Raw genomic sequence first — 25,700 nt, forward strand, 5'->3', positions numbered from 1 at the left:
GGACTGGTTACTACAGACTGTAGGTCAGAGTTCTAGTTTCCTATATGGTCTGGTCATTTTCCATTTGTATATATAGTCTCTTGGGATGAACAAAGTAAGAAGATGTCCATTTCACAGAAATTCCAGTCCAGAGGCTCAGATTCCTTTTAGGTCCCCAGGTATTGAGAGCTTACAGATACTACACCCGTGAAAAATCACAGAACAAAGGAGACCTCAGGTGAGATTCCTGATTTGTTGGCTTGTTTGTTTCTAAGAGGATACTGGAGAAGCTCATAAATGGACCCTAGTGAATAGGCTGTGAGCACTGAGAAGGAAGCAATGAGACTTACCCTGGGAAGAAAGATCACTAGGAAAGACACACACACAACAAATGCTCCCATGGGGCGCCTGGCTGGCTCAGTTGTTACGCGTCTGCCTTCAGTTCAGGTCATGATCCCAGGGTCCTGGGATCCAGCCCCAGATCGGGCTCCCTGCTCAGCGGGAAGCCTGCTTCTCCCTCTCCCACTCCCCCTGCTTGTGTTCCCTCTCTTCGCTGTCTCTCTCTCTGTCAAATAAATAAAAGATCTTTAAAAGATAAAATAAAATAAAAATAAAAATAAATGCTCCCGGGCGCCTGGGTGGCTCAGTTGGTTAAGCGACTGCCTTCGGCTCAGGTCATGATCCTGGAGTCCCGGGATCGAGTCCCGCATCGGGCTCCCTGCTCGGCAGGGAGTCTGCTTCTCCCTCTGACCCTCCTCCCTCTCATGCTCTCTGTCTCTCATTCTCTCTGTCTCAAAAAAAAAAAAAAAAAAAAATCTTAAAAATAAATAAATAAATAAATGCTCCCATGGGGTGCCTGGGTGGCTCAGTCGGTTAAGCGGCTGCCTTGGGCTCAGGTCATGATCTCGGGATCCTGGGATCGAGCCCCGCATCAGGCTTCCTGTTCAGCGGAGAGCCTGCTTTTCCTTCTCCCTCTGCCTACAGCTCTGCCTATCTCTCTGTCAAATAAATAAATAAATAAATAAATAAATAAATAAATAAATACTCCCATGATCTTAGGGATAAGATGGAGAAAACTGCACTCAGTGCAAAATAATTATGGGAGTTTTAGCTCAGAATAAGGAGCCCTCAGATGCCTGATTATTAAGTCATGGTCCACCAGAAGGAAGGTCTCTTATGGTTCTGACCAGTGTTTTGGTTCAAAACGAAAGAGGAAAGAGATAATCTATTTTTACCCATATTCACTCATATATTTTTACTCTTTCCATTCTTCTTCCTATTAAACACACAGCAGCAGGCAAGGTCAAGGCCATGTCCTAACTGACTTGACCAGTAAAGATAAAACAATTCATTTTTAGATTCATACAATGTATTACTTATGTAAACAGCAAAAGTAAGAGTATCCAAACATGCCAGTCCCCAGATCCTTGTCCCACACACCCAAAACAATGACACCAAAACAAAAGGGGACTCAAGGACTGCAACGTCCTTGGTGAGGAGCCGATTTTAGACTGTAGCTAAGCAGTGTTACAGTCTGCAGTTATATCCAGAAAGCCTCATACCTCTTCAGAATCTGAGAGGCAATGAGAAACTGTCTCATGAACGCCTCCCACAAGAAATAGGGAAGGGAGTGGGAGATGGGCTTGAAGGCCTGTAAAGCTCCTCTCATCCTCTCATGTTCTAGAAGGATCACAAGGTGATCTGCCATGACTCAGAGTAGCTGTTGTTCAAGCTTTTGCCTGTACAGCCTATATATGTGCAAACTTGCCAGGACACCATGGTGAAGTCATTCCCCTACAACAAGACCTCCCAAATGTTTACACATAAAGATTCTCAGGAACGAACCGCCACATAGGTCATCAGATACTCTAGTTGTACTGATAGAGGCTTGGGTCAAATACATTCCATGTGTCTTAGGCAACATCAGACAAAAGTGACTACAATAGGGCGCCTGGGTGGCTCAGATGGTTAAGCGTCTGCCTTCGGCTCAGGTCATGATCCCAGGGTCCTGGGATTCAGTCCCGCATCGGGCTCCCCGCTCGGCAGGAAGCCTGCTTCTCCCTCTCTCACTCCCCTTGCTTGTGTTCCTGCTCTCGCTATCTCTCTCTCTGTCAAATAAATAAATAAAATCTTTAAAAAAAAAAAAGTGACTACGATAGTGACATGCTGTAGTACAACCAGGCCCACTGGAGACTGGACCATAGTCAGGTTCCTCATCCAAAGCCAATCCAGGTAAATAGGTCATTAATCCAAGTGAGGCAAGAGATACTGGCAATGACCCATACCCCACCTAAACTGGCCCGCAAAAGATCCAGGGCAGTACGATTGTCCATTACCACCCATGCTAGAGAATTTAGAACAATCGTTGGGTCTGTGAAAAATGTACAAGAAGTCCAATAATAACAGCATGAGGCTAAAGGGAATAATTTCAATGTCCAGGAAGTTAATCTTATTCTGTTGTTTCTTGCTGAGACTGTTTCTTTCTGGAGTCAGTGGCTATTGGGAAGATTCTGAGAGTTTTTATTTTTTATTTATTTATTTATTTATTTTAAAGATTTTATTTATTTATTCATAAGAGACAGAGAGAGAGGCAGAGGGAGAAGCAGGCTCCCCGCCAAGCAGGGAGCCCGATGCGGGACTCGATCCCAGGACCCTGGGATCATGACCTGAGCCGAAGGCAGACACTTAACCATCTGAGCCACCCAGGCGCTCCTCTGAGAGTTTTTAAATTAAGATTTTTTATTGGCTAGTTGTAAATTTGAGGGTGGTGACAAAAGCTAAGAGGGTAATGGTCCCTCCCTCTGCCCCTGACTTCCCAGGGTCTAATTCTTACCAACCGGGATTGTTCTTCCTCTTCTTTCACAGCCACATGACCATTATGACTAGTCTCTCACCTTTTCCCTGTCCTCTCCATGTCTAACCCACACGATAGGCTTAGACTCATCCCTGGTTAGCTCAGAAGTTCCTTTCTTCTATAATTTAGAACATCCTAAAATATCTCCTACCCTCTGACATGTGGGTCATGCCAAGACCACCTTAGTTTTCACCTCATAATTCATGATCATTATAATCATTATCTATAATTGCCCAAATCCAGCAAGCATGACTGGGGTGGGGAGATACACTAAGTTTCAGTCTCCCAGGCCCCAGTTCTTTTTTCCTACTTGCAAATTCTAGTAGTCCAGTTTTCCAGGGATAGGCATAGGAGGGGGGAAAAAGAGAGTGATAAGGGTTAATTATGTGGTTTGTGTTTCCTGCAGCCAGTTAGGGCTTTCTCCCACTCCTGAACCTCATAAATAGACATTATACTTAAATGGGAGGTACACTTTTAGGTAATTATCACATTTGGAGCCCAAACAAATTATCTTAATTTGTACACCACTGACAGCTTATTGACAGGTTGTCCAATTATCTTTTTCAGTTTTTTAAGAGTTCACACTCTCTCTTAATAGCACCTCCTTCTTGGGGGATGATACAGGTTATGAAAGGCCCAGCTAGTATCCCAGGTCACTGTCCACTCTTGGTACTTTCAGCTATAAAAATAGCACTATTATCTTATTGGGTGTGTTAGGGGAAGCTAAATATGTAACATAGGTGACCTAAGAATCCTTGAGCAGTATTGTCCACACATGCTGTGTGGAAGCTAGTAGTGCCATACCCTGAAAGGGTGTTTACTGTAGTCCATGCCCAGCAGTATTCTCCATATGAAGGTGGGGAATCCATACAGTCTGTTTGCCGGGATTCACCAGGTCCAGTACCCCTACTTACGTGCTCCAGTTTCCTTTGCTACTCAACTGTGTGGCTGGCAGTCCGGTCACATTTGTCAAGCTTCTGTATGCTTCTTTCTGTATGGATGTTCTAAGAGTTTGCTGTTACTATTTCTCTTCTGTTTGTAGAACTTTAGCCATCATTTTAGGGTAGGTGTGCTAGTGACAATTTCTCTTAATTTTCCTTCATTTGAGAACATGTTGATTTAACCTTCATTTCTAAAGGATATTGTTACAGGTGTAGAATTCTGAATTGACAGTTCTTTTTCTTTCATCACTTGATAAACGTTGTGCCATTTGCAAATGACTTCCATGGTTTCTGATAAGAAATCCATGGTCATGTGAGTTGTTTCTCTAGGTGATATGCTGTTTCTCTCTAGCTGCTTTCAAAACATTTTTCCCTGTCTTTAGACTTTTCAAGTTTGATTACATTGTGTCTGGACTTGAATTTCTTTGGGTTTGTACAGCTAATTTTGATGAAATCCAATTTACCTATTTTTCTTTTGTTGCCTGTGATTTTGATGTCATATACAAGAAATTTTGCCAAATTCAATGTCATAAAGATTTTCTTCAATGGTTGCTTTTAAGAGTTTCATAGTTTTAGATTTTGTTTAGGTCTTTGATATACTTTGAGTTAATTTTTGTATGTGGTATAAGGTAATTTCATTCTTTTGTAAGTGATACCCAGTTTTTCCCCCGCCACTTGTTGAAATGGCTTCCTTTCCCCTTTGGTCTTGACATCCTTGTTGAAAATCAATTGACCATATAAGTGAGGGTTATTTCTGGACTCTATTCTATTCCATTGGTTTATATGTCTATGATGTTATATTTACAGTAGTTTTGTACTTTTTCAAAGTTGGGAGAGTGGACCCCCCAATTTTATTATTTCTCAAGATTGTTTTGTCTCTTTGGGTCCCCTTGCAATTCCATATGAATTTGAGGATCAGCTTTTCCAATACTGTGAAAAAAAATCTTTGGAATTTTGAAAGGGATTGTGTTGAATCTACATATCACTTTGGGTAGTATTAACCTCTCAAACAATGTTATGCCTTCCCCATCTATGAACATGGAATGTCTTTCCATTTATGTTAAGTCTAATTTCTTTCAGCAATGTTTTGTATTCTTTTTTTTTTTAAGATTTTTATTTTTATTTATTTGACAGAGAGAGAGAGAGAGCACAAGCAGGGGGAGCGGCAGGCAGAGGGAGAGGGAGAAGCAGGCTTCCCGCTGAGCAGGGAGCCCGATGCCAGGCTGGATCCCAGGACCCTGGGATCATGACCTGAGCCGAAGGCAGGCGCTTAACGACTGAGCCACCCCCACCCCATCAATGTTTTGTATTTTCAACATGCAAGTCTTTCATCAACTTGGCTAGATTTTTTCCTCAGTATTTAATTCTTTTAATTTCCTTTTTGGATTGTTCACTGCTGGTGTATAAAAACACAGCTCATTTTTATGTTGATCTTGTACCCTGCAACTTTGCTGAATTTATTAATGCCAGTAGTTCTCTTGTGGATTCTTTGGGATTTTCTATATATAGGATCATGTCATCTGCAAATACAGTTTTCTCTCTCCCTTTCCAATTTGGATCTTTCAATTTCTTATCTAATAGCTCTAGCTAGAACTTCCAGTACACTGTTGAACAGCAGCAGTGAAAGTGGGTATCCTTGTCTCAGGCCTTCTGATTTTAAAGGGAAACTCTTCAGTCTTTCACCATTGAGTATATTAGCTATGGGTTTTTCATAAATGCCCTTTATCATATTAAGGAACTTTCCCTCTAGTTCTAGTTTTCTAAAAAAGACTTTATTATGAAAGGATGTTCAATTTTGTCAAATGCATTGTCTGCATTGAGATGATCATGTAGGTTTTTTTCTTTCATTCTATTATTGTATTATATTGATTTTGTGTTCAATCACCCTTATATTTCTGATATACACCCACTTGGTTATGGTGAATTATCCTTTTAATAGGCTGTTGGATTTGATTTGCTAATATTTTGTCGAGGATTTTTACATCTAAATTCGTAAGAGATACTGGCCTGAAATTTTCTTTCAGGTGATGTTCTTATCTGACTTTGGCATCATGGTACTACTGATAGATTGACTTTGATCTTGGGGTTGTGGGTTTGAGCCCCACATTGGGGCTCATTAGAGATTACTAATCTCATGTAGAGATTACTAAAAAATAAACTTTAAAAAATAAATATTTGGTAGAATTCACCAGGGAAGCCAACTGGTTTAGGACTTCTCTTTGTTGGGAGGCTTTTAATTAGTGATTTAATCTCTCTTTACTTGTTACAGATCTGTTGATTCTATTTCTTCTTAAGTCATTTTAGGTAATTTGTATTTCAGGGAATTTGTCCATTTCTTCTAGGTAATCTAATTTGTTTATGTATAATTATTGACAGTGTTGACATACAATTATTCAAAAGTGTTCTTGTATAATCCTTTCTATCTCTGTAAGGTCAATAGTTACGTCTCCACTTCTATTCCTGACTTTAGTTGTTTGCATCTTCTCTCCTTTTTTTCTTAGGCAATCTAGCTCAAGTTTTGTCAATTTTGAACTTTTCAAATAGCCAATTTTGATTTCACTGAGTTTTTCTATTCTCCGTTTCATTGATCTCAGTTCTAATCTTTACACTTTCCTTCTTTCTGCTGGCTTTGTATTTGGCTTGCTCTTCTTCTCTAATTCCTTAAGGTGTAAACTTAGGTTATTGGTTTGAGATATTCTTTTTTAATGTAAGCATTTACAGCTATAATTTTACCTCTGAACACTGCTTTCACTATAAGTTTTGGTATGTTGGTTTGAATTTTCATCCATCACAAGGTGTTTTCTAATTTCTCTTGTGATTTCTTCTTTGAAGAAGAAAGCATTAGGAAGCTTGCACGTGGATTCTTTCAGACTCCATGTGTGTCTTTTTCCCTTATGATCTGGCTATATATCCTTATACACCACTGTAATAAATCTTAGCCATGAGTACAACTACATGCTGAGTCCCATTAGTTCTTCTAGGGAATCTCTGAATGCGAGGGTGGTCTTGGGGATTCCCGCAGACTGATATGAGGATTAGATTGCTTAATACACGTAAAGCATTTAGCACAATACTTGGCTCATGGTAAATTCTCAAAATAAGAATAGTGATGATTATAGTGACAATGGGGATGACCAGCACACAGCCATGAACAGAACAGGTGCTCAAGGTCAATCAATCCAGTTCCCATCCTTCCCTCCATCCTCTCCCTCTATATGCACTCATATCTAAGCCTCAGCCCAATACCTTTATAATGGCATCTCAATGCTGGCAAGTACCTCAAGTTCGGCTTCCTGTTTGACACAGCAGAACAGTAGGGCCCAGAGAGGTAAACTGAAATGTCCTGGGTCATGTCATGAGTTGGTGACAAAGTTGAAACAAGAACCCAAGTTTGCCCTTTAAGTTCTATACTGACTTCACTGTCACCTGGTATATGTGATGCAGACGAGGAGTAAAATAATTAACCTGGGGCTAGGCTGTCAAGAACCAAGCTGCCATGGAGGCAGAACCTTAAAAACTAGGAAGGAAAGGAAGGCATAAATAAGTCCAGCGCTAAATTAAATGAGACTATTATTTGATCTAAAGGCAGAGTAAAACAATTTCTCCCCTGCCTCTCCATTTCGACATTACCGTTGTTGACTTCTGGGGGTGAGGCCGTGGGCAGGAAGCGGCAGGCGCTAAGCGAGCAGTCACTATCATCCAGCATTGGAACAAAGGGCAAACAAGATGCAGGGGATAGCCAGTACATCTGGACTAGAGAACCCCGATATAGAAACCGGACCAGGTAAATGGAACCCTCCTATCGGTGCACAATTGCTCAAAATTCTGGGCCATATGTGAAATGAGAAGACACCAGACGGGACCAGAGACCCGCTTGAGCCCTGTCTAGAGGCCTCAAACCACGGCCCACCCCCCCGCTCACCATGAAATGTGCAAATGAGGTGTGCAGGAAAGGGGCACCAAAAAATGTTTAAGGACAGCCGAAACAATGCTCCCGCCAGGCTTATGAGGTGGAACTCTCAGGAATACGGTCCGGAGCGGTGGCTACGCTCAGCGCGCTCCTTGGAAACAGCGGCGGTGGCAGTGAAGCGGCCGTCCTTCCCCAGCCCCACGCCCTTAAACTGACTGCTCCGCAGACAAACGGACAGACACACAGCGCCTCGGTGCGAAGCCTAACTGACCGACGGACAGCGGGCGCCTCTGCACAACGCACTGCCCGCAGCACCAGCCTGGAGACGCCGCGGCGGAGGCTGCAGGGGCGGAAGTGCGTCATCGCCTTTCCGGCCCTCGAACCCGCGCCCGCTCTAGCACGCCCGGAGGCCGTCTCTGCGTGTCGTTGGTCCTTCCGAGCCTCTCAGTCCCGCTTGGAGCTCTGTGCCCCCCTCCTACGGAGCTGCGGCCCTAGTTGGGAAGGCTGCGGCGTGTCGCAGGGCTCCCGGGGCTCGCTCTGGGTCGCTGGCCACTCGGGAGGGTTGGCCGGGCAGCCGCATAGGCCAATTTCCCCGGGGCAAGCTAGCTTCCGCCCGGTAAGAGCCAGTAAGGACTGCCCCCGCATCAGTCCCTGCTCAGTGGCTCCAGGTGGACTGGACCAGTGCAGCGCAATAGGTCAGAGCTCCAGTTCGCCCTGAGCCGGCCGACCCTGCGCTGTGCTGAAAACGCTTCCCCCTCCTCCGAGCCCTCCAGCCACATTGGCGCCTGAGTGGATCTGCACCCGTTCCTTGAACGGCCTGCCACCTACACTGAGCAGCACGTCCCGCATGCTCCCCGACCTCCACGTCTAGCCCCACCACCACACAGCACGCACCGACCTGGCTTTGTCTTCCTCCAGGCCTCCACTTAATCACCACCTAATCCGTGTGGCTTTCCTGACTCCCCACCCCACTTCCCGCTCTGTTCCTCTCACTTGCAACACTTAACACAATTGTAATTAGAGAGTTGTTGAGGCAGTGATTTAATATATTTTCCCCTTCCTTAGACCATACACTCCAAGAGGGCAAGGGACCGTGCTCTCTGATTCGAGGTTGGTTATAGCAGAAGTTCTGGCCGTAAGTGCCCAGTAAATATCTGTTAATGGATAGATGGGGCTGTTCCAAGGAAGGAGGGAATGAATAAGTATAGGTGAGAATGAATGTAAGGTGATGCTGCGATCCATTAAAAACTGGGGAACAAAGTTCAACTCATGGAAGTTGGCCCACAATTTCTGACTGTAGATTCTAAGGCGGAGGAGATACTGATGACTTGCTGTGGTTGCCCTAAGCAATCAGAGAGGACTCCCTGGAGGCAGAGTGTGGACATTTCCAGCTCCCCACAAAGGGGAGCTGCACAAGGCAAAGGGAATTCACTCTTTGGGAAGGGAATTCAAGACACGTGGAAATCTGAGGAAACAGAGTCCCTATTTGTGGGTCACTTAGGAAGTTAAAGAGTAACCTGGGGGTTATCAGAACTAGTTGAATTGAGACTGAACCTCACGTTATGGCAACAATGGCCTTAGAGTCAAAGGCACAGCTTTCTCCTTGGGCCTGCTGGCAGGGACCTGGTGTGACACCTCACAGAAGGTCCCCAGTAAATGGTCAGCTCACCTCACCGAAGCCAGGACAGCTGTGAGAGAAAGTCCCCACTACACTGTGAACCTACATCCTCATCATGAAATAAAGCAATTGGTTTGAAGTCCTTATCATCTCTGACATTTCGTATTTGTAAGACTCCCAATCTGCCCTTGCTGGACAAGTGTGCAAGCCAATGGGGCCAGCAGGCCCCAGGTTCAGGGACTGGAGTCTGAACCTCTGCTTGAAGTGTCGCCAATCTGGGAGGCTCTGAGGATCATTTAAAGATGAGGAAGGGAGAGATATGAAACTTCATAAGTGCTTGGTGCATTTCTGCTGAATGAGCTAACAAATTAATGAATAAATGAATGTATGAGAAAATAAAGGTGTGAATGGTCAGTAAACCACGCAGGTGGAGTGGGATCAAAGAAAGCTTTGTAGACTCATGCTGGAGCTGAGTCTGAAAAGATCAGAGCAAATCCTAAGCTGGTGAGGGGACTGTGACCACAGCTAGAGGCTTCTTTCTGGGCTTCCTTCTGGTCCCACCCCCCTCCTCCCACCAGGTTGAAGCAAGCGCTAAATCTAAGAGAACACTTTGCCCCCAGATACTGTCTCACCAGGGTTATTTAATAGAACTTACAGCTACAGGGCAAGGTCCAGGTGGACAGATCTTTTCATCCCCAACTTGTCACAGCCTCTCAAAAGCTCTCTGGCACCCAGAGAACAGTGTGTCCAGAGCTCAACCCGGAAAAGCATAGCCATGGTGCTATGGGGTCTGATGCTGGGAGCCCTGCTGGTGGTCACCGTGGGGTGCCTGTGCCTGCTGGGGCTACTCCGGCGACGCAGGCCCCAGGAGCCCCCTCTGGATAAGGGCTCCATACCCTGGCTGGGCCATGCCATGGCTTTCCGGAAGAACATGCTTGAATTCCTGAAGCACATGCGGGCCAAGCATGGAGATGTGTTCACAGTGCAGCTAGGGGGCAAGTACTTTACCTTTGTCATGGACCCCCTCTCCTTTGGCCCCATCCTCAGGGATGCACAGAGAAAACTAGACTTCGTGGAGTATGCAAAAAAACTGGTGCTAAAGGTATTTGGATACCAGTCGGTGCAAGGAGACTACCGGATGATACACTCTGCCAGCACCAAGTACCTCATGGGGGACGGCCTGGCAGATCTCAACAAAACCATGCTGGACAACCTGGCCCTCGTTATGCTGGGGCCCACGGGCCAGAGTCTGGGTTCTAGTTGCTGGCGTGAAGATGGCCTCTTCCACTTCTGCTACAATGTCTTGTTCAAGGCAGGCTACCTGAGCTTATTCGGCCATACAAAGGACCAGGAGCAGGACCTGCAACAGGCAGAGGAGTTATTTGTCCAGTTCCGCAAGTTTGACAACTTGTTCCCCAGGTTTGTTTATTCCTTGCTGGGGCCCCGGGAGTGGCTAGAAGTGGGCCGGCTCCAGAGTCTGTTCCACAAGATACTCTCTGTGCAGCACAACTTGGAAAAGAATGGCATCAGCAACTGGATATCCTACATGCTTCAGTATCTGAGGGAGCAGGGAGTAGCCCCAGCCATGCAGGACAAGTTCAACTTCATGATGCTCTGGGCCTCCCAGGGGAACACAGGCCCAACCTCTTTCTGGGCCCTCTTGTTCCTGCTAAAGCACCCAGAAGCCATGCGGGCTGTGAGGGAAGAGGCCACCCAAGTCCTGGGGGAGGCCAGGCTGAAGGCCAGGCAGTCCTTTGACCTTGACATCAGCGCCCTGCACTGCACTCCAGTGCTGGACAGTGTGATGGAGGAGACGCTGCGGCTGGGGACTGCACCCACCCTCCTCAGGGTGGTGCACAGTGACCATGTCCTGAAGATGGCCAATGGACAGGAGTACCTGCTCCGAAGTGGAGACATCGTGGCCCTCTTCCCCTATCTTTCAGTGCACATGGACCCTGACATCCACCCGGAACCCACTGCCTTCAAGTATGATCGCTTCCTCAACCCCAATGGTAGCCGAAAAGTGCACTTCTGCAAGGCAGGCCAGAAGATCCACCACTATACCATGCCGTGGGGCTCAGGTGTCTCCATCTGCCCTGGGAGGTTCTTGGCCATCAGTGAGATGAAGCTCTTTGTCCTGCTCATGGTCACATACTTTGACCTGGAGCTGGTGGACCCTGACACATCTGTGCCACCCATGGACCCCCACCGCTGGGGCTTTGGTACCACCCAGCCCAGCCACGAGGTGCGCTTCCGTTACCGCCTGCGACCTACCCACTGAGCTCTGCCAAGGTGGCCGTGAGCCTAGCCTCAAGACGTCCCTTGGGAGTCTCCACCTCCTCCAGCCCCTCTGAAGGCCCACCTTTCCCTCGGGTTCTGTGGCATCACCTTCCTCTGTCCTGGTCGCCTTCCTTCGCTCTCTGACTTTTCCCAAACTTAGTGTGGGAAATAACGTGTACCTTGACAAGTCCTGCAGTACAGAAACTGGTTATCGTGAGTAACGGAGTGTCTTGCTAATGTTACCCTCCATCCTCCCACCTCGCTTTATTATTTTCCTCGACGCCTATTCCACATCCCGTGGAATTCAGGTTCGTCCAGAGCAATACAAGGCAAGCCTCGTGTGTAATTTTTCATTTCCTAGTTGACACATTTTTAAAAAAGCAAAAAGAAACAGGTGAAGTTCATGTTTATATTTAACTGAGCCTAATATATCCAAAATATTAGCATTTCATTATGTCATCAATAAAAGAATATTAGTGAAATAATTTTACGTTTCTTTTTCTTGTGTTGCCTTCAAAATCTGGCGTGTACTTTTTCCCCTTGCAGCATGTCTCATTTCAGACCAGCCGCATTCTAAGTACTCAACAGTCACAAGTGGTATTGGCTCCCGAACTCATAGAGCAGGTCTGGAGACATGGTGCCTTTCACGTAGGAGTTATTCAAGGTCCCTGCTCCGTGCCGTTGTCCCCCCTCCACACCCCCACCCCAGGGTGATCTCATCCCCTCCTCTGGTTTCCACAACCATTGCTGAGCTTGGAGCCCCTCCTACTTCCAGACCCTCATCCTCCCCACCGGGGTCCCACAGCCCCTCTGACTCAGTTTGGCTCACGTAGAACTCCGCATCTGTCCCCCACCTCTGCCCTGAATCACGCCCTTCTCCGGATTTCCCTGCCTATCTCTGCTCAGGACACCACCACCCACCCCATCCCCCCAAGACAGATACAGAGGAGACACCCTCACCTCCCCCACTCTCACCCACAGTCATGCCCCAGTTCTGTCAGTTCAAGCCCCTGCAGTGTCTCTGAAACTGTCCCCTTTTCCCCACCCCCACTGCTGTTCCTAGAGCTCAGCACTCTGTGTCTCTCCGCCACCAGGCCTGTCTGGCCCTCTGTTCACCCTGACCTTTCTCCAAACCTTTCGCCTCTGATTGTCCTTCTCTCATTTTTCTGGCTCCCCATCCCTCCACACACCTAACATTTAAATTTTGCCACAGTCGGTCCCCAAATTTTCAACCCAGTGCAATTCAACATTGCCAACTTTGTCTAACAGAATGGTCTGTAAAGTAGAGTGGCTTGCTGTAATGGCCACCCCTGGTGCTGGCTACTCCTGGAAACCTTCCTGGATCTCCCCTCTTCCATCCCCTGCCCCAGAACGGACTCCATCCGCTGAGGTTCCCCTAGCCCTGTTCACATCATAGCACATCTGTTATGTGTCATCGCTTTCTGTGTCCTGCTCTCTTCCTCCCGGCCCCTCCCTCCGACTGGAGCTCATAGGGCTTGGTATCTTATTGCTCCATCTCTGACCCCCAATTCCCTAAATGGAGATTAAATGATAGAAAATTGACTCCATCTCAGCTGTTTTACTTCATGTCCTCAAATCATTTCCTTCCCCACCCTGGCCTCACTCAGCTTTCTGGCATGTGAGATGGAGACAATCCCATTGCCAAGCATGCTTACCAGGGCTGGGAGGGGGGAGAGTGGTTTTTTTGTTTTGGTTTGTTGTTTTTCTTTTTTTCCATAGGTAGTAACAGCTGTAAACCCTCAAACCTTCACAGAGTAGAGCCATGCCTGTCCTTCTCCCTGGGTCAGCCAGGGGAAAAGTCCAGCTTGCCTCAGAATCTGAGGACCAAGAGAATCCTGGGAGCTTTCCTGGAAAGGTCTGAGCAGTGCAGCCAGGGAGCCAGGCCTTTGGGCAGATGCAGAGCAGCAGGAGGGACCAACATCCAGGCTGGGAAATAAGGGCAGGATGGAGGGGGCTCTGTCCTGGCCCGGGCTGTGAGAGCCCACCTCCAATTCTCTCCCTGACCAGTGCCTTCTGTGCTCTAGTCAGAGCCCTCGATATGGTCAGCAATGCAGTCAGTGGCAATGAGGACAGTGAAAGGGATCAATGGGTCACCTGTGGCCAGCCCTTCTCCTCCCCCTTGGGCACAGGCTTCAGGGCCCTTCTTATACACCTGCTGTTTGCAGAGAGCACATACCCACACTCACACAGCTAGAAAAAGATACACAGGAACACACAGAAAACCTGTGGGCACAGACCCAGACCCATGTGGATACAGTGACATGTTCATGTCGGACCCACATACACAGCCATATGTACTATTCACAGCCCACATGGCAACACACACACACACACACACACACACACGTAAATGCACCAGTGCTGGGGACAAGCCCTGCCAGGTGTCCCTCGGCTGGCATAGCTTGTCCCATCCCATCTGTGCATCATGGATACAAAGTCAGAGACTCTGGGTCCCTGGACCCTGTTGGTATAGTCAGGCTGCTCGTTGGGCAGGACTGAGGTCCCCAGTGGGGCAGATTTCAGGAGCTCTAAAATAGAACCCCACCCCACATCCTCAAGCAAATCACCACCTTCAGAGCCAAAGCTTCATTGCCTAGGGCACCACGGGAGCTCAGAGTCCTTCATGACAGTGGGAGTCTGGGGCCTTGGGAGAGAGAATTAAAGGCACAAGAGCTGAACAAGATGGAGGCAGGGGAAACAAAGAGTGAAAAATCAGCACAGTCAACTCTGGCAACATTCAGGGACAGCCCTGCTTGTGACACACGGGCTGTGACTAGAGCATCTGAAACTCGGGGGAAGCAAAGAAAGAATGGCAGAATATTGACCACCTGCTCCATTCTCTATTGATCCAGTCATTCATTTAAAAATATACTTAATGAGCCTCCGCTATATTCTAAGCACTGACTTAAGCACAGGGGATATCGATTTAATACATGGCAAAGTCCCTGCTCTCCTGGAGCTTGCATATACCCAGCCCTGTGTTCTCTTGTCCTCCAGTCTATCCACCTGTAAGTTTCCTTCCGTGCATTACCGTCTGCTAGGCTCTGTGCTGGGTTTTTCAGGACCAGCACAGCAGGATGTGGGCAGGTTATACCAGGTGGTTTTTGTAGGTGGGGAAAAGCAGTGAGTGCTTTAGAAACTCAGGAAAGAGAGATGTCACTGTGTGCCAGGAGCTCCCTGGGGAAAGGTTTTCAATAGCCAGGGAGGATGCTAACCATTGGAGACATGAAAAGGGAAGCACCCAGGCAGGGTATATCAGCCAGGAATCCTTGGATTGCAAGTAACAGAACATCACCATGTGAAGGAATATATTGGTTCGTGTAACCGTCAAGTCCACGACTGGGATGAGCTTCCACCTAGATTCTGGGACTTCCACACTGCCCTCGGGGTCTGCTCATTCACAGTGCTATCACCTCACCCTCTGAAGTTCGAGTTGATGAAGGAGCACCCCCACACTGCACATCCTCTTGGCTTCAGTCTCATGCCTCTGTTCTAGCATGTTCTAGTTGCCGCATTTCACAAGCTCTACCTGGGTCCTGTGCCCATCCTAAATGAATCACCATGCCAGGAAAAGTGAGGCTGTAACTGGCCCAAGTCCTGTGCTCTTCCTGAGCTCCACCCAAGCACAGGGCAGAGTGAACAACAAGTGGTGTCCCAGAGCAAGCAGAATTCCATGACAGCACAAAGATGAATGGACAGCTGGCTGAAAAGTGACCCCTGTTACACAAGAGAGTGGGCAAGCACAAAACATGGAGGAGGGAATGTGCAAGAAACAAGGGGTGCCTGGTGTCCAGGAAATGAAAAGTAACGAAGGGCATAAGGGTAAGCTGGTGTATGGGATTCTCCTTGTGAGAGCTCCAGGCTCAAAGCTGGACAGACTTTGGACTTGGTTGTGCAGGCCCCAGGGACCCCCGAAGGCTCCAGGGAGGGGGCATGGGAAGCAGAGGGAGGATGAGCCTCCTGGACTGTTGGGAACATGTGTTCACTCCGCCTTCCACCTGCCAACTCTCACGTTCTGGGGAAGTTCCCCATGTGGGGCACTTCCAGCCCCTCCTGCTCGCCAGCCTCTTGGAGCTACCATCAACGCTGTGACATTGAACAATGTTGCAGCAATATTGCCCCAGCTGAGCTCCAGGGAAGGGAGCCGACTGGTGGGTGGCAAGCCTTGGGCTACTCTGAGGAAGATGGAAGTGATGGCTGAGGGTGGGGTGATCGTTCTGGCTGGTGGGCATGGATTAGACGACAGGAGAGCATGATGACAAGAAGCACAGAGGTCAGTTGGGAAACTACTCTAGCAATTCATGCAAGAGAGTATGGTTTCCTGGAAGGCAGTAAAGAAAGTGGAGGAAGGAGGCAAGAGTAGGCAGATGCCGCTGATGGTGGAGCACTGAGAACCAACCACGGGACGTGGCAACATGGTCCCTGAGGCCTCTGGAGAGAGGAGTCTGGGTGGATGCCCAACTGAGCTAGGTCCCATCCACTCTCACCGGACTGTGGTATGGCCACTCAGGCTTGATTTTCCCCCATATCACCCTTGTTGGGTGAGCGCTCAGCCTGCCTCTCCCTGAGGTCATGCATGCCAGTCATTTCTTCTTGGGCAGTGAGCCTGCTACTCTCAGAGCTGCTGGACAGAGGGGCCTGTGCAGGGCCAGGTGCCTGGGGCCGCCTGAGCACAGTGACGAGGAAAGCCTTCAGGTACTGGCGGAAGTGGCGGCTGGAGAAAGCATAGAGAATGGGGGTGAAGCAGCAGTGAAGGAAGGCGATGCTCTCTGTCACCTGCAGTGCATAGTCCAGGTGCTTGGTAACCTTGCATTCCCCAAAGACTTGCAGGTCCAGCAGTGAGTGCAGAAACAAGGTGAGGTTGTACGGGAACCACAGCACAAAGAAGGCTACCACCAGGGCTACGACTATCCTTAGAGCCCGGCCCTGGCCCGGGGGCCTCAGCCTGACCAGCACACAGCCAATGCGGGAGTAGAAAAAGACCATGACAAGGAGTGGAAAGAGAAACCCCAGGAGGTTCTGCTGGAAACGGAGGAAGAGCTTCCAGATGGTCGCATGACCCCCAAAATCTGCATAGCAGTTCCACACACCTGTGGGGTTTTCATGTGTCTGCATAAAGACCATGTCAGGGATGGAGACAGCCAGGGCCACAGCCCATACCATGGCAGCCAGGAGCAGGCTTTTCGTCCGGGTTCTCAGCCTGTGATGGGGCTGAGTGTGGACGATCTCCAGGTACTTGTCCAGGCTCATGCAGCTAATGAAGAAGATGCCACTGTAGAAGTTGATGGTATAGAGGGTGCTCACCATCTTGCACAAGAAACTCCCAAAGACCCAATGCCAGGCCACAGAAATGCCCCAGAAAGGCAGTGTCACCACAAACAGGAGGTTGGAGATGGCCAGGTTCAGCAGATAGACCTCAGTCATCCGCCTGCGAGGTATATACCGAAGCAAGACCACTAGAAGAAGGAGGTTCCCGCCCAAACCCAGCACAAAGATCAGGCTGTAGAAGACTGGCAGGAAGATCCTGCCAAAGGCCAGCACCTCGTCCTTCCTGCAGAGCATGAAGGTCACCTGGTCCAGGTAGTACTCATAGTCATAGAAAGAGCTGCTGTTCTCAGAACTGGCGACCTTGGTGGTGGGCAGCAGAGGGGAGGCGGTGGAGGCCATGTTGGGAGGACACGTCCAGTTCTGGAGCTCTGTAGACCAGAGTACAGTGGGAGAGAAATAGTGAAACCAGACATTCTCTACCATTCTCCAAACCCACTTTTGCTACTGTTCTGGGAGGCCCCACAGACTCTTCACATCAACATCAGTACCTGTAGGCTAGCGAGGAAGAGCACAAGTGTGGGGAGCCCGAGCCTACCACTTATAGCTGTTACCTTAGGTGGGTGGCTTAACCTCAGGTGTTTTCATAGTACTCCCTTCTTTCATTATGGCTTCTCTTCTTTATTTTCTCCTTCATCGTTTGAAAGAATTGATAATCTTTCAGATTTTTCTTTATTATTTAGGGGTACCCATTCACCTGTGTATTGGGTCTCCATACTCTTCCTCGTGTGTGCCTTACAATTATTCTTCTTTGTGTGGCTTATGTTTTGTTTTTTTTTTTCAACAAGCACTTCTCTTCAGTGGGACTTCTTTTATCCATAAATGTCTAGTGTGTCCACTCTGGCTTTCAATTTTCTTGACTTCTATCACCTACGGGTTTCCCTTATTTTTATTATTTTAAAAATATTTTATTTATAAATATTTAGTTTTACATCAATATTTTTTATTTATAAATATTTAATATTTTAAAAATATTTTAAAAATAAAAATATTTTATCCAGTGTATCTAGGTTTATAGCAGAAAGGTGTGATCCATCATGCTGAGAGACTCAGAACCTACTAAACCTTTCCATCCCTCAGTTTTTCCATCTTTAAAATGATACTACTAATAATAGTACCTACTTCATGGGGTTCTTGTGAAGCTTAAATGTGATCATTCACGTAGAGCACTTCACACTCTACGAAAAGAGTGCCCAGAACATAGTAGGCACTCATTGAATGTTAACTTAAATTATTGCTTTGTTGAGAACTGAGTCCATCATCTTCCTACCAGTGTCTTCTCTCCTGCATCTCTCTAATTGAATGGCACCACCAACTACTCAGTCACCTAGGACTGAAATGTGGGAGACATTCCGGATTCCTTCCTCACCGCCCCCCACCACCTGCAAATCTCTACCTCCTTACTGCCATTTGAATATGCCCAACATTTCTAAGTCCCATAAAAATATATACATGATACTTGTTTAATAGAATTAAAACAAATGAAACAAAAATACTTTGAAAGAGTTCAAAGAGATGAAAGGGAAAGCAGGATGATAGGCACAGCATTCGAGATGGTGGCTGCCTGGGCAGAAGCCAGAGGCATGGAATGAGAGCAGGTCACTGTCTGTGGTCCAGTTAGTTCCCTCTGGGGCAGTGGTTTCCCAGGTTTTAATTGTATTTTTAAAAATGGTTTTTAAGGGCACCTGGGTGGCTCAGTCAGTTAAGTGTCTGCCTTCGGCTCAGGTCATGATCCCAGGGTCCTGGGATCAAGTCCCACATCAGGCTCCTTGCTCAGCAGGGAGCCTGCTTCTCCCTCTCCCTCCGCCCCTCCCCCTGCTCATGTTCTCTCTCTCTCTCTCAAATAAATAGATAAAATCTTAAAAAATAAAATAAAAATGATTTTTAAGAGAGAGACTCACATGCACCAGTGATAAGAATCTGTCATGAACCAAGGATTATGCTTAATCTTGTTTTGTGTTCCAGGAGAGAGACTTCATGTTCAACACATTGGATTGTTCACCAATGAAGAAGAGGGTTTTGGAGGAGAGAGTAGGAGATAAAAAAGAATGCGTCACTCAAGGAAGCACTCATGCACGGCCTCTGGAGTGGGGCCTATAGGCTGGTGATCATGGTTCATAAACCAAGAAATACAAATCAAGCCCACTTTGCACCTCTGTGTTTTATTTTTTATTCTTTGATTCAAGAGAGATTGAACTTTTTAGTATATTCAATGCCTATTTGTATTTCTTCTGTGAATAGTTCATTGTTTTAATGGATGGGATTCTCATTTTATAAGTAGTTTTATATGGTAAGGATTTAGCTTTTACATTGCAAACATTTGCCCCAATCCTTCCTGGTAGAAGTTTTGTCTCTTTTTTTTCCCAGGTAGAACTCTGAAAGAAATGTTGACTCAGGCCTTCAGCGGACCCATCCTATATCCATGACACTGGGACCTCACAGCTGATGGAAATATACAATGCTGCTGAGACAGAACATCTCCCAGGGAAACCCCAGAGTCTTCCTACTCATTGAGCCTCTGTACCACCCTTGGACTCCTATTAAATGGCATCTGCCAAATGTTGGGGAAAATCACACACATGCTTTAGCCCTACCTAGGAGCTCAGCCTGGGTGGCTTTATCTAGGGTTGGGCTCTGGACTGGCCTCAGGAACTTTGCCTGTGCCTTCCTTTCCTGGTCCTCCATTCCCCTCCTGTGCATCTGGGGTCTCCTTTCCCTGAGCCCCTCCCTTTCCTGGGCAACAGTAAGGGGCCTGGCTGGTGTTGGAGTCCATGAGCTACTGGAGTTGGGAGGAGGGAGTGCTCTTCTGCACTTGGACCTGATTAGGGATTATTAATCAGAAGTTATCACTAATTAAACACCGGCTCTTCTGGTCCAGCATTACTGACGTTGATTCTGACCTGGGTTCTCAAAGTCCCTGCTTTAACAAACAACCAAGTCTGATGATCGTTTTGATCAAAGCCAGAGGTTAGGGTCCAGGCTGGCCCAGGTCACCTTTACAAGGCTCCTTCCACCTGGAACACTGTTCCCTTCCCTCTTGGGGCCTCTGGCCTCCTGACCATTCACTCTGGGAATCTTTCCAGGTCACTTTGAACTCTGAGACCATGAACCCCATGCTCCTGACTGCCCTTCAGATCGCTGTCAACTCACACCTACCTGTCCCTCTGGACTCACTCGGGTTTTTCTTTTTTGTGTTCACTTTTCCTTATGCCCGAATTCATTTGGTTTATCCAGCAATACCTTGAGAGGAATAAATGAGAGTATCAGCTATTTACATGCTAGTACGAATTAGCAGTATGAAGTTCTGCAGTGGAACCTTTGGGGGAATCTAGGGAACTATACAGAGAGGGAGGATTTAAAGAGGAGGGAAAACAAGGGTGAGGTGAGCAGAGCTTCCCCGACAATGAAGCCAAGGGCACAAAGGCAAACTACAGCTTGTCTCTGGAGCAGTAACATCATCCTCTTTGTGACTTCCTGAAGCTGCTGGCCTGGGCTGACTCCAGCTTTGACTCAGCAAGAATCTCTGGCTGAAGAGTAATACCCCCATCTGAGGATCTAGGACTCGCCTCCCTAGGCCTCTCAGAGAAGTCACAGTGGAGGCAACAAGGGAGAGGATATCACTACGTCCATCTAGGCAGGAAGGCAGCCATGTTAGTGGAGCTCCTTCCATGAGCTGACCACACAGGTGTAATTTTCTCCTTTAATCCTCACCATAGTTCTGGGAAGCAATACTATTATGATTCCCATTTTTTAGATGAGGAGACTGAGGCTTGGAATCGGTGGAGTTCCATTGCCCCCAGCTTCAAGATCAGCAAATGAGGGACCCAGGATTGGATGGCCCCAACGATATAAGGTAGCACTGGTGACCCTTTTCCTCTAGCTCCCCTTTTCGGTATGGCCAAACCTGAAGTTGAAGAATGAGCTTCTGGTAGCGGGACTTCTGACCTTAGTAACCAGTGGAGAAAATATCCAAAGTCATTAATATGCTGAAGCAGCTCCCACAGGCTTGTGAGAGCCAGTTATGCAACATCTGGGAGGCATCCAACAAACACTCATGATATTAACCAGTTCTGCATTTGGGGATGTTAAGTTGGTAGCTTGAAACTGGTCATGGTGGGGATATTTACACCATGGCAAATGCTACAACTGGAGCTTCCTCTCCTTCTTGCATGTGCTCCCCACCCCCACCCCCATCCCTGAGAGCTGGTTTTTAAACCCTTACTGGCATACCCCTGATCAAGACCCCATGAAGCCTGACCTACCCCTGCCCATTTCCCTCTGTCCTTATCTGTGTCTCCATCACCTTTCCTCCTCGACCTGCCACATCGGTGCCGTAGCTGCCCTCCTCCCCAGCCAAGAGCCCTTGGGGACAGGGGCCCATGCAGGTTCCCCGTGGCCTGGCCATACTGAGCGTGCTGTCCACAGTGCAGCTGTGACTAGTGAACAAATAAACAAGCTCAAACGTTACCCCAAAAAGCCACACCAGCTTTCAAAATGTAAAACCAAGAATAACATCTGAGATCACTTCTAGTGAACAAAAATTATGCTGGCCTCCTTACAATTTGGAAATCATACCCTTTAAAATGCAACCCAAATTCTCCCTTCCCAGAAGGCTGCCCAGGCTGCTAGCCTGGTGTAACTCCTGCCCCAACCCCCAGCACTCGCAGAAGGTCACTCCTCAGTCGTGGAGCCTGGCTCCTTGGGTGGAGTCACCTTTTGAGAGTGGCTCGCCCCCTCTGCGAGGCAGAGGTTGGAACTCATTAGCACAGGGCTGGCATCTGAGAGGAATTCAGCAAGTGACCATGGACTCAATCAGTACTGTCACCTCTCTTCATCCCTTCTTCTCACGCCTCGTTTTTCCCTTGCCTGGTTTTCTGCCTGCCCCCCACTTGTGCCCTGGACACAGCAGAGCCAAGACCCTCCTTGTGTGGGGCCTCTCCCCAGCCCAGGCCAGCGTGCCGCTGGGCCTTGGGAGCCCCGAGCCATGGAGCACGTCCAGCCCACTGCTCTCCTGGAGCCATGTTCAAGTGCTGCCTCCAGTTGGCACAGCCTCCCTGGACCAATGTCACAGGATGTGCCCTCTGGCCACCCCCAGCTTCCTCCCTCAGGAGGCTCCCCTCCCCAGGAGGCTCTGGGAGGACTGGGGTGGAGATGGAGTCCCAAGGCCTGGACTCCACCCTGGCTCAGCTTGGGATGGGCCCCCTCTGCCTATAAATCTGGTTTGACCATTCTGCGTTTCTGGCCTCGCTGTGGCTGGAAAAATTGAAGCAAGGAGCTCTGAAGTGACGCCCTCTCTGACTGCAGCGTCTGGCTGTGGAAAGTGCTCCGGCCTTGGGACATAGGTAGAAGAATACTTGCCTTTGGGTGAACTGGTAACAGGTGGGGATCACTCTATTCCCCCACCGCCCCGGGGTTTGAGAAAACACCAGATGTTCAACTCTACTGCGTATATGACAATTACAGCAACAACAGTGACAAACACCCACCACTTCCATAGCACTTAGGTTGGGCCAGGCTCTGTTCTCAGAACTCGGCATGCATCCGTTCATTTCATCTTGGCAATACCACCCTGATGCAGGTGCTATTATCATCTCCATTTTATATAGGAGGAAAATTCATCACAGAGAGGCTAAGGAACTTGCCCGAGGCCACACAGCTAGTAAGTCACAGAGCTGGGATTTGAACGCAGGCTGAGTCTGAGCTAGCTCATTAAAAGACAAGGGTGAAGGATGGGGACTAGAGATGAAGTGACAGGAGACCAGGCTGCAGTTGTTGCTTGGGGTGCCTGAATGGAAGAGGCTGGGGGGCTGATGGTATGTGAAAGAAAAATGGGGAAAGGAAAGGCGAGCCACACAAGGAGGCCCTGAAGGAAGAAGTTTGGTGCCTCAGGAATAGCACACTGGGAGAGAACTCATGAACAACCTACTCGGGGCAGAGCCGGGTCTCTGCTTCACTGCTTGGTTTGGGATGCCCTTGGGCTTGAACTTCGGGCCCTGCCAGCCCTAATACAAAGTCAAGGCTTCCGTCCTGGAGCTCTTGACTTGCACAAGCCTGTCTTCTTGCCCATAAAATAAATAGCACTCACAGCAAAGAATTTTGTGAGGAGTAAATCGCGGGCAATCATTTTAACAGCTAACATCATAGAGCCCTGACGGTGTGCTGGGTGCTGGGGCAAGGAGTTTTACACGTATTGACTTACTCAATCCTCACATTTACCTTACAGAAGTTATAGAAGTTAAATACTATTATCAGCCCCATTTTATAGCTGACAACACTGAAGCACAGAGAGGTTAGGGAACTGGCCCAAGATCACACAGCAAGTGACTAGTAGATCCAGGAATTGAAACCCAGATTTTTTTTAAAAGATTTTATCTATCTATATATTTATTTTGAGAGAGAGAGAGTGAGCACAGGGAGAGGGGCAGAAGGAGAGGGAGAGGGAGTGAATCTCAAGCAGATTCCACGCTGAGCGTGGAACCCACCATGGGGCCTGGCTCAATCTCACAACCCTGAAATTATGACCTGAGCCAAAACCAAGAGTTGGACGCTTAACTGAATGCGCCCCCCCAGGCGCCCCTCCCAGAGTCCATGCTCTTAAACACTGAGTCATACTGCCTCTCAGAGAAAATAACAAGCCAGTTGTAGTCCCCTCTGCCAAGCTTTCTGTGTATTCATGCACTCACTGCTCACAACAACCTTGTGAGACAAGCACTATTCCACTCCCATTTTACAAATGAGGAACTGAGGCTCAGAGAGGGGGACTAATCTGCCCAAGGCCACTCAGCAAGTGTGCTACAGGGTCAGAAACGGAGTCCCTGCAGCGGATCCAGGGCCAGAGCCCTGGACCATATGCTGGGAGCTCCACTGCTGGGAGCCCTGACCTCAGACTCACGGGATGGACAGCTACCCTCTTCATGGTCCACTATGAGAAGCCTTCATTTGGACTCATTGTGATGTATAAAACACAATGAAAACAATAGTAACGGGTCCTGACATTTACACAGGGCTCCATGCTTCCCCAGACTCTTATAGCCTGGTCCTTGCAAGTCCTCCTGGGTCCCTTGTTAGAGGCAGCAGGTGTTACCTCCATGGTTTCTCAGGAAGCCCAGAGCCACACCACAAATCAGGCAGAGCTGACCTTAGAGCCTCGAACTGCGGAGCCCTGGACCGTGGCACACTCTCCTTTTCTCTTTACTTTTTTTAACATGCATTTTTCCTGATTACAAAAATAATATGTGCACAATGTAAAATGCGGAAATATAAGGGGAAAAAAATAGAAAAGAGGCTAATTGCCTCCAGGAATAATCTTTGGGAATGTTTTGGTGTATCTTGTCTGTTTTCATGTCCAGAGCTCCGCCCACTGCACTAAACCCCCCTGGATTTGTGGAATCACAGAGCCTGGCTGGAAGAGTGGTTTGTCCAGTCCCCTGCAGGGCATGAGGGCCTTTGAAGTTTCCTCCTGCTCCCTGGGAGATGTGAGGCCCGCCTGCTCCCCATGCTCCCTGGGACCCACATTACTTAATGTTTCCTGGCTCTTATCAGGGACTGGGGATGTTTGCGACATTGATAAAATCACCAGGCAACCCCTCCTCCCAAAGCTTATTTCAGTTAATAAAAACGAAGTGGTTTTAGAGCCCAACTCTTGAAGGAGCTGCTGCAGAAGCAGGTATGATTGTCATGTCATGTCTTTCCTGAATCGTTTTTGCTGTTATCTCAGTTTTGTCTCTCTCATTGTTGCCTGAACTCTTACCACGAGAGCTCCTTGCATTTATATTTCAGCATTATGCTTGGCTCAAAATGAAATACAGTCATCACCTCCACTACCCTCAGGGAGGGTGGGACACTCAGCATGGTGCAGCATGGAAGAATAGACAGAATAGATTAGTCCACTTCTTAATGGCTGAGTCACCCTGGGCAAATTGCCTAACCTCTCTGAGCCTTACCTATAAAATGTCTCCTTCTTGAAGTTTTTCTAATAATTGAATGAGTGCCATAACTATCAGTTCCCTTCCAGGCCCATAAATAACACTTGGCTTAGCCAGGGATAGATAAGAGAAAATCCTGAGGCTGTCTGGGGCAGAAGGAGGGAGCTGAGGACCTGGGCAGGGAGTAACAAGAGAGGACCAGGGGGCACAAGGAGAGCATGTGGATGTGTGCAAAAGAAGACCACAGAGCTGGGGGGGTGGTTTAAAGACCATCTCATCTGTCTCCGCTGGGGAACCCGAGGCCCAGGGAGGAAAGGGAATGCCTGAGGTACTCAGTTGTCTGATACCAACTCTCAGGGACTTTCAGAATCCACAGAGCAGATTCTCAGAGTGGGAGTCAAGGGGGATGTGGACAGCAGACAGCCTCACTCCCCAGCTGCTGAGGCAACTGCTCCAAGAGTTGCCCTAAAGAGAATGCTCCACCCTGACCCATTCACACTTCCCTCTCCCCACACCTGTGGCCACTCTCTAAGCCACCGGACCCAGTCTCTCCCTGCAGCCCGTGGGTAGGGCCCACCCCACTCCAGCCATGGCCATAACCTCCCAGAGCCAGACCCACTTGCCGAGGGGTGTCCAACCTCACCCAGGAGGAGAGCAGCAGCTCCTGGATCCTGCTTCCTCAGAGAAGTGCAGAGAGAGTATGAGTCTTTCGCCCGCTCTGGATCAGCCCTGCACACATCCCGCTTTATTCCGGAACAAAGCATCCCTTTGCGCCTGCCCCAGCCTATTTCCCTCCCTGGAAACGAGTCAAGCCCATACTTGACCCACCAGCCTGAACCTAGGGCCA

The 25,700-nt window shown here is 48.2% G+C and overlaps 2 protein-coding genes across 3 annotated transcripts; one reads left to right on the plus strand and one right to left on the minus strand.

The window, feature by feature from the left end:
* Positions 1 to 9,868: 9,868 nt before the first annotated feature.
* On the plus strand, positions 9,869 to 11,957 carry LOC123834698 (5-beta-cholestane-3-alpha,7-alpha-diol 12-alpha-hydroxylase). Its single transcript, XM_045863737.2, has one exon. The coding sequence runs from the start codon at positions 10,078 to 10,080 to the stop codon at positions 11,581 to 11,583; it is 1,506 nt and encodes a 501-aa protein (XP_045719693.1). The 5' UTR covers positions 9,869 to 10,077; the 3' UTR covers positions 11,584 to 11,957.
* A 604-nt stretch (positions 11,958 to 12,561) lies between these two features.
* ACKR2 (atypical chemokine receptor 2) lies at positions 12,562 to 25,597 on the minus strand. Of its 2 annotated transcripts, XM_064589141.1 has the most exons (3): positions 25,497 to 25,597; positions 20,085 to 20,168; positions 12,562 to 17,299 (listed from the first exon to the last, which is right to left on the minus strand). In XM_064589141.1, the coding sequence occupies exon 3, from the start codon at positions 17,268 to 17,270 to the stop codon at positions 16,110 to 16,112; it is 1,161 nt and encodes a 386-aa protein (XP_064445211.1). In that variant the 5' UTR covers positions 17,271 to 17,299; positions 20,085 to 20,168; positions 25,497 to 25,597; the 3' UTR covers positions 12,562 to 16,109. The 2 variants fall into 2 exon arrangements, with proteins under 2 accessions (XP_064445211.1, XP_045759905.1); XM_045903949.1 differs by lacking the exon at positions 20,085 to 20,168.
* Between the last annotated feature and the right edge of the window lie 103 nt (positions 25,598 to 25,700).

This window comes from Mirounga angustirostris, unplaced genomic scaffold (assembly GCF_029215605.1).
Source record: "Mirounga angustirostris isolate CCGP_5_RB_7025 unplaced genomic scaffold, mMirAng1.0.hap1 SCAF_1, whole genome shotgun sequence".
NCBI classification, from domain to species: Eukaryota; Metazoa; Chordata; class Mammalia; order Carnivora; family Phocidae; genus Mirounga; species Mirounga angustirostris.

What these genes read in the sequence shown, in the direction of transcription:
- LOC123834698 (XM_045863737.2), top strand. Translation starts at nt 10,078, where the DNA reads ATGGTGCTATGGGGTCTGATGCTGGGAGCCCTGCTGGTGGTCACCGTG.
- ACKR2 (XM_045903949.1), bottom strand. Translation starts at nt 17,270, where the DNA reads ATGGCCTCCACCGCCTCCCCTCTGCTGCCCACCACCAAGGTCGCCAGT.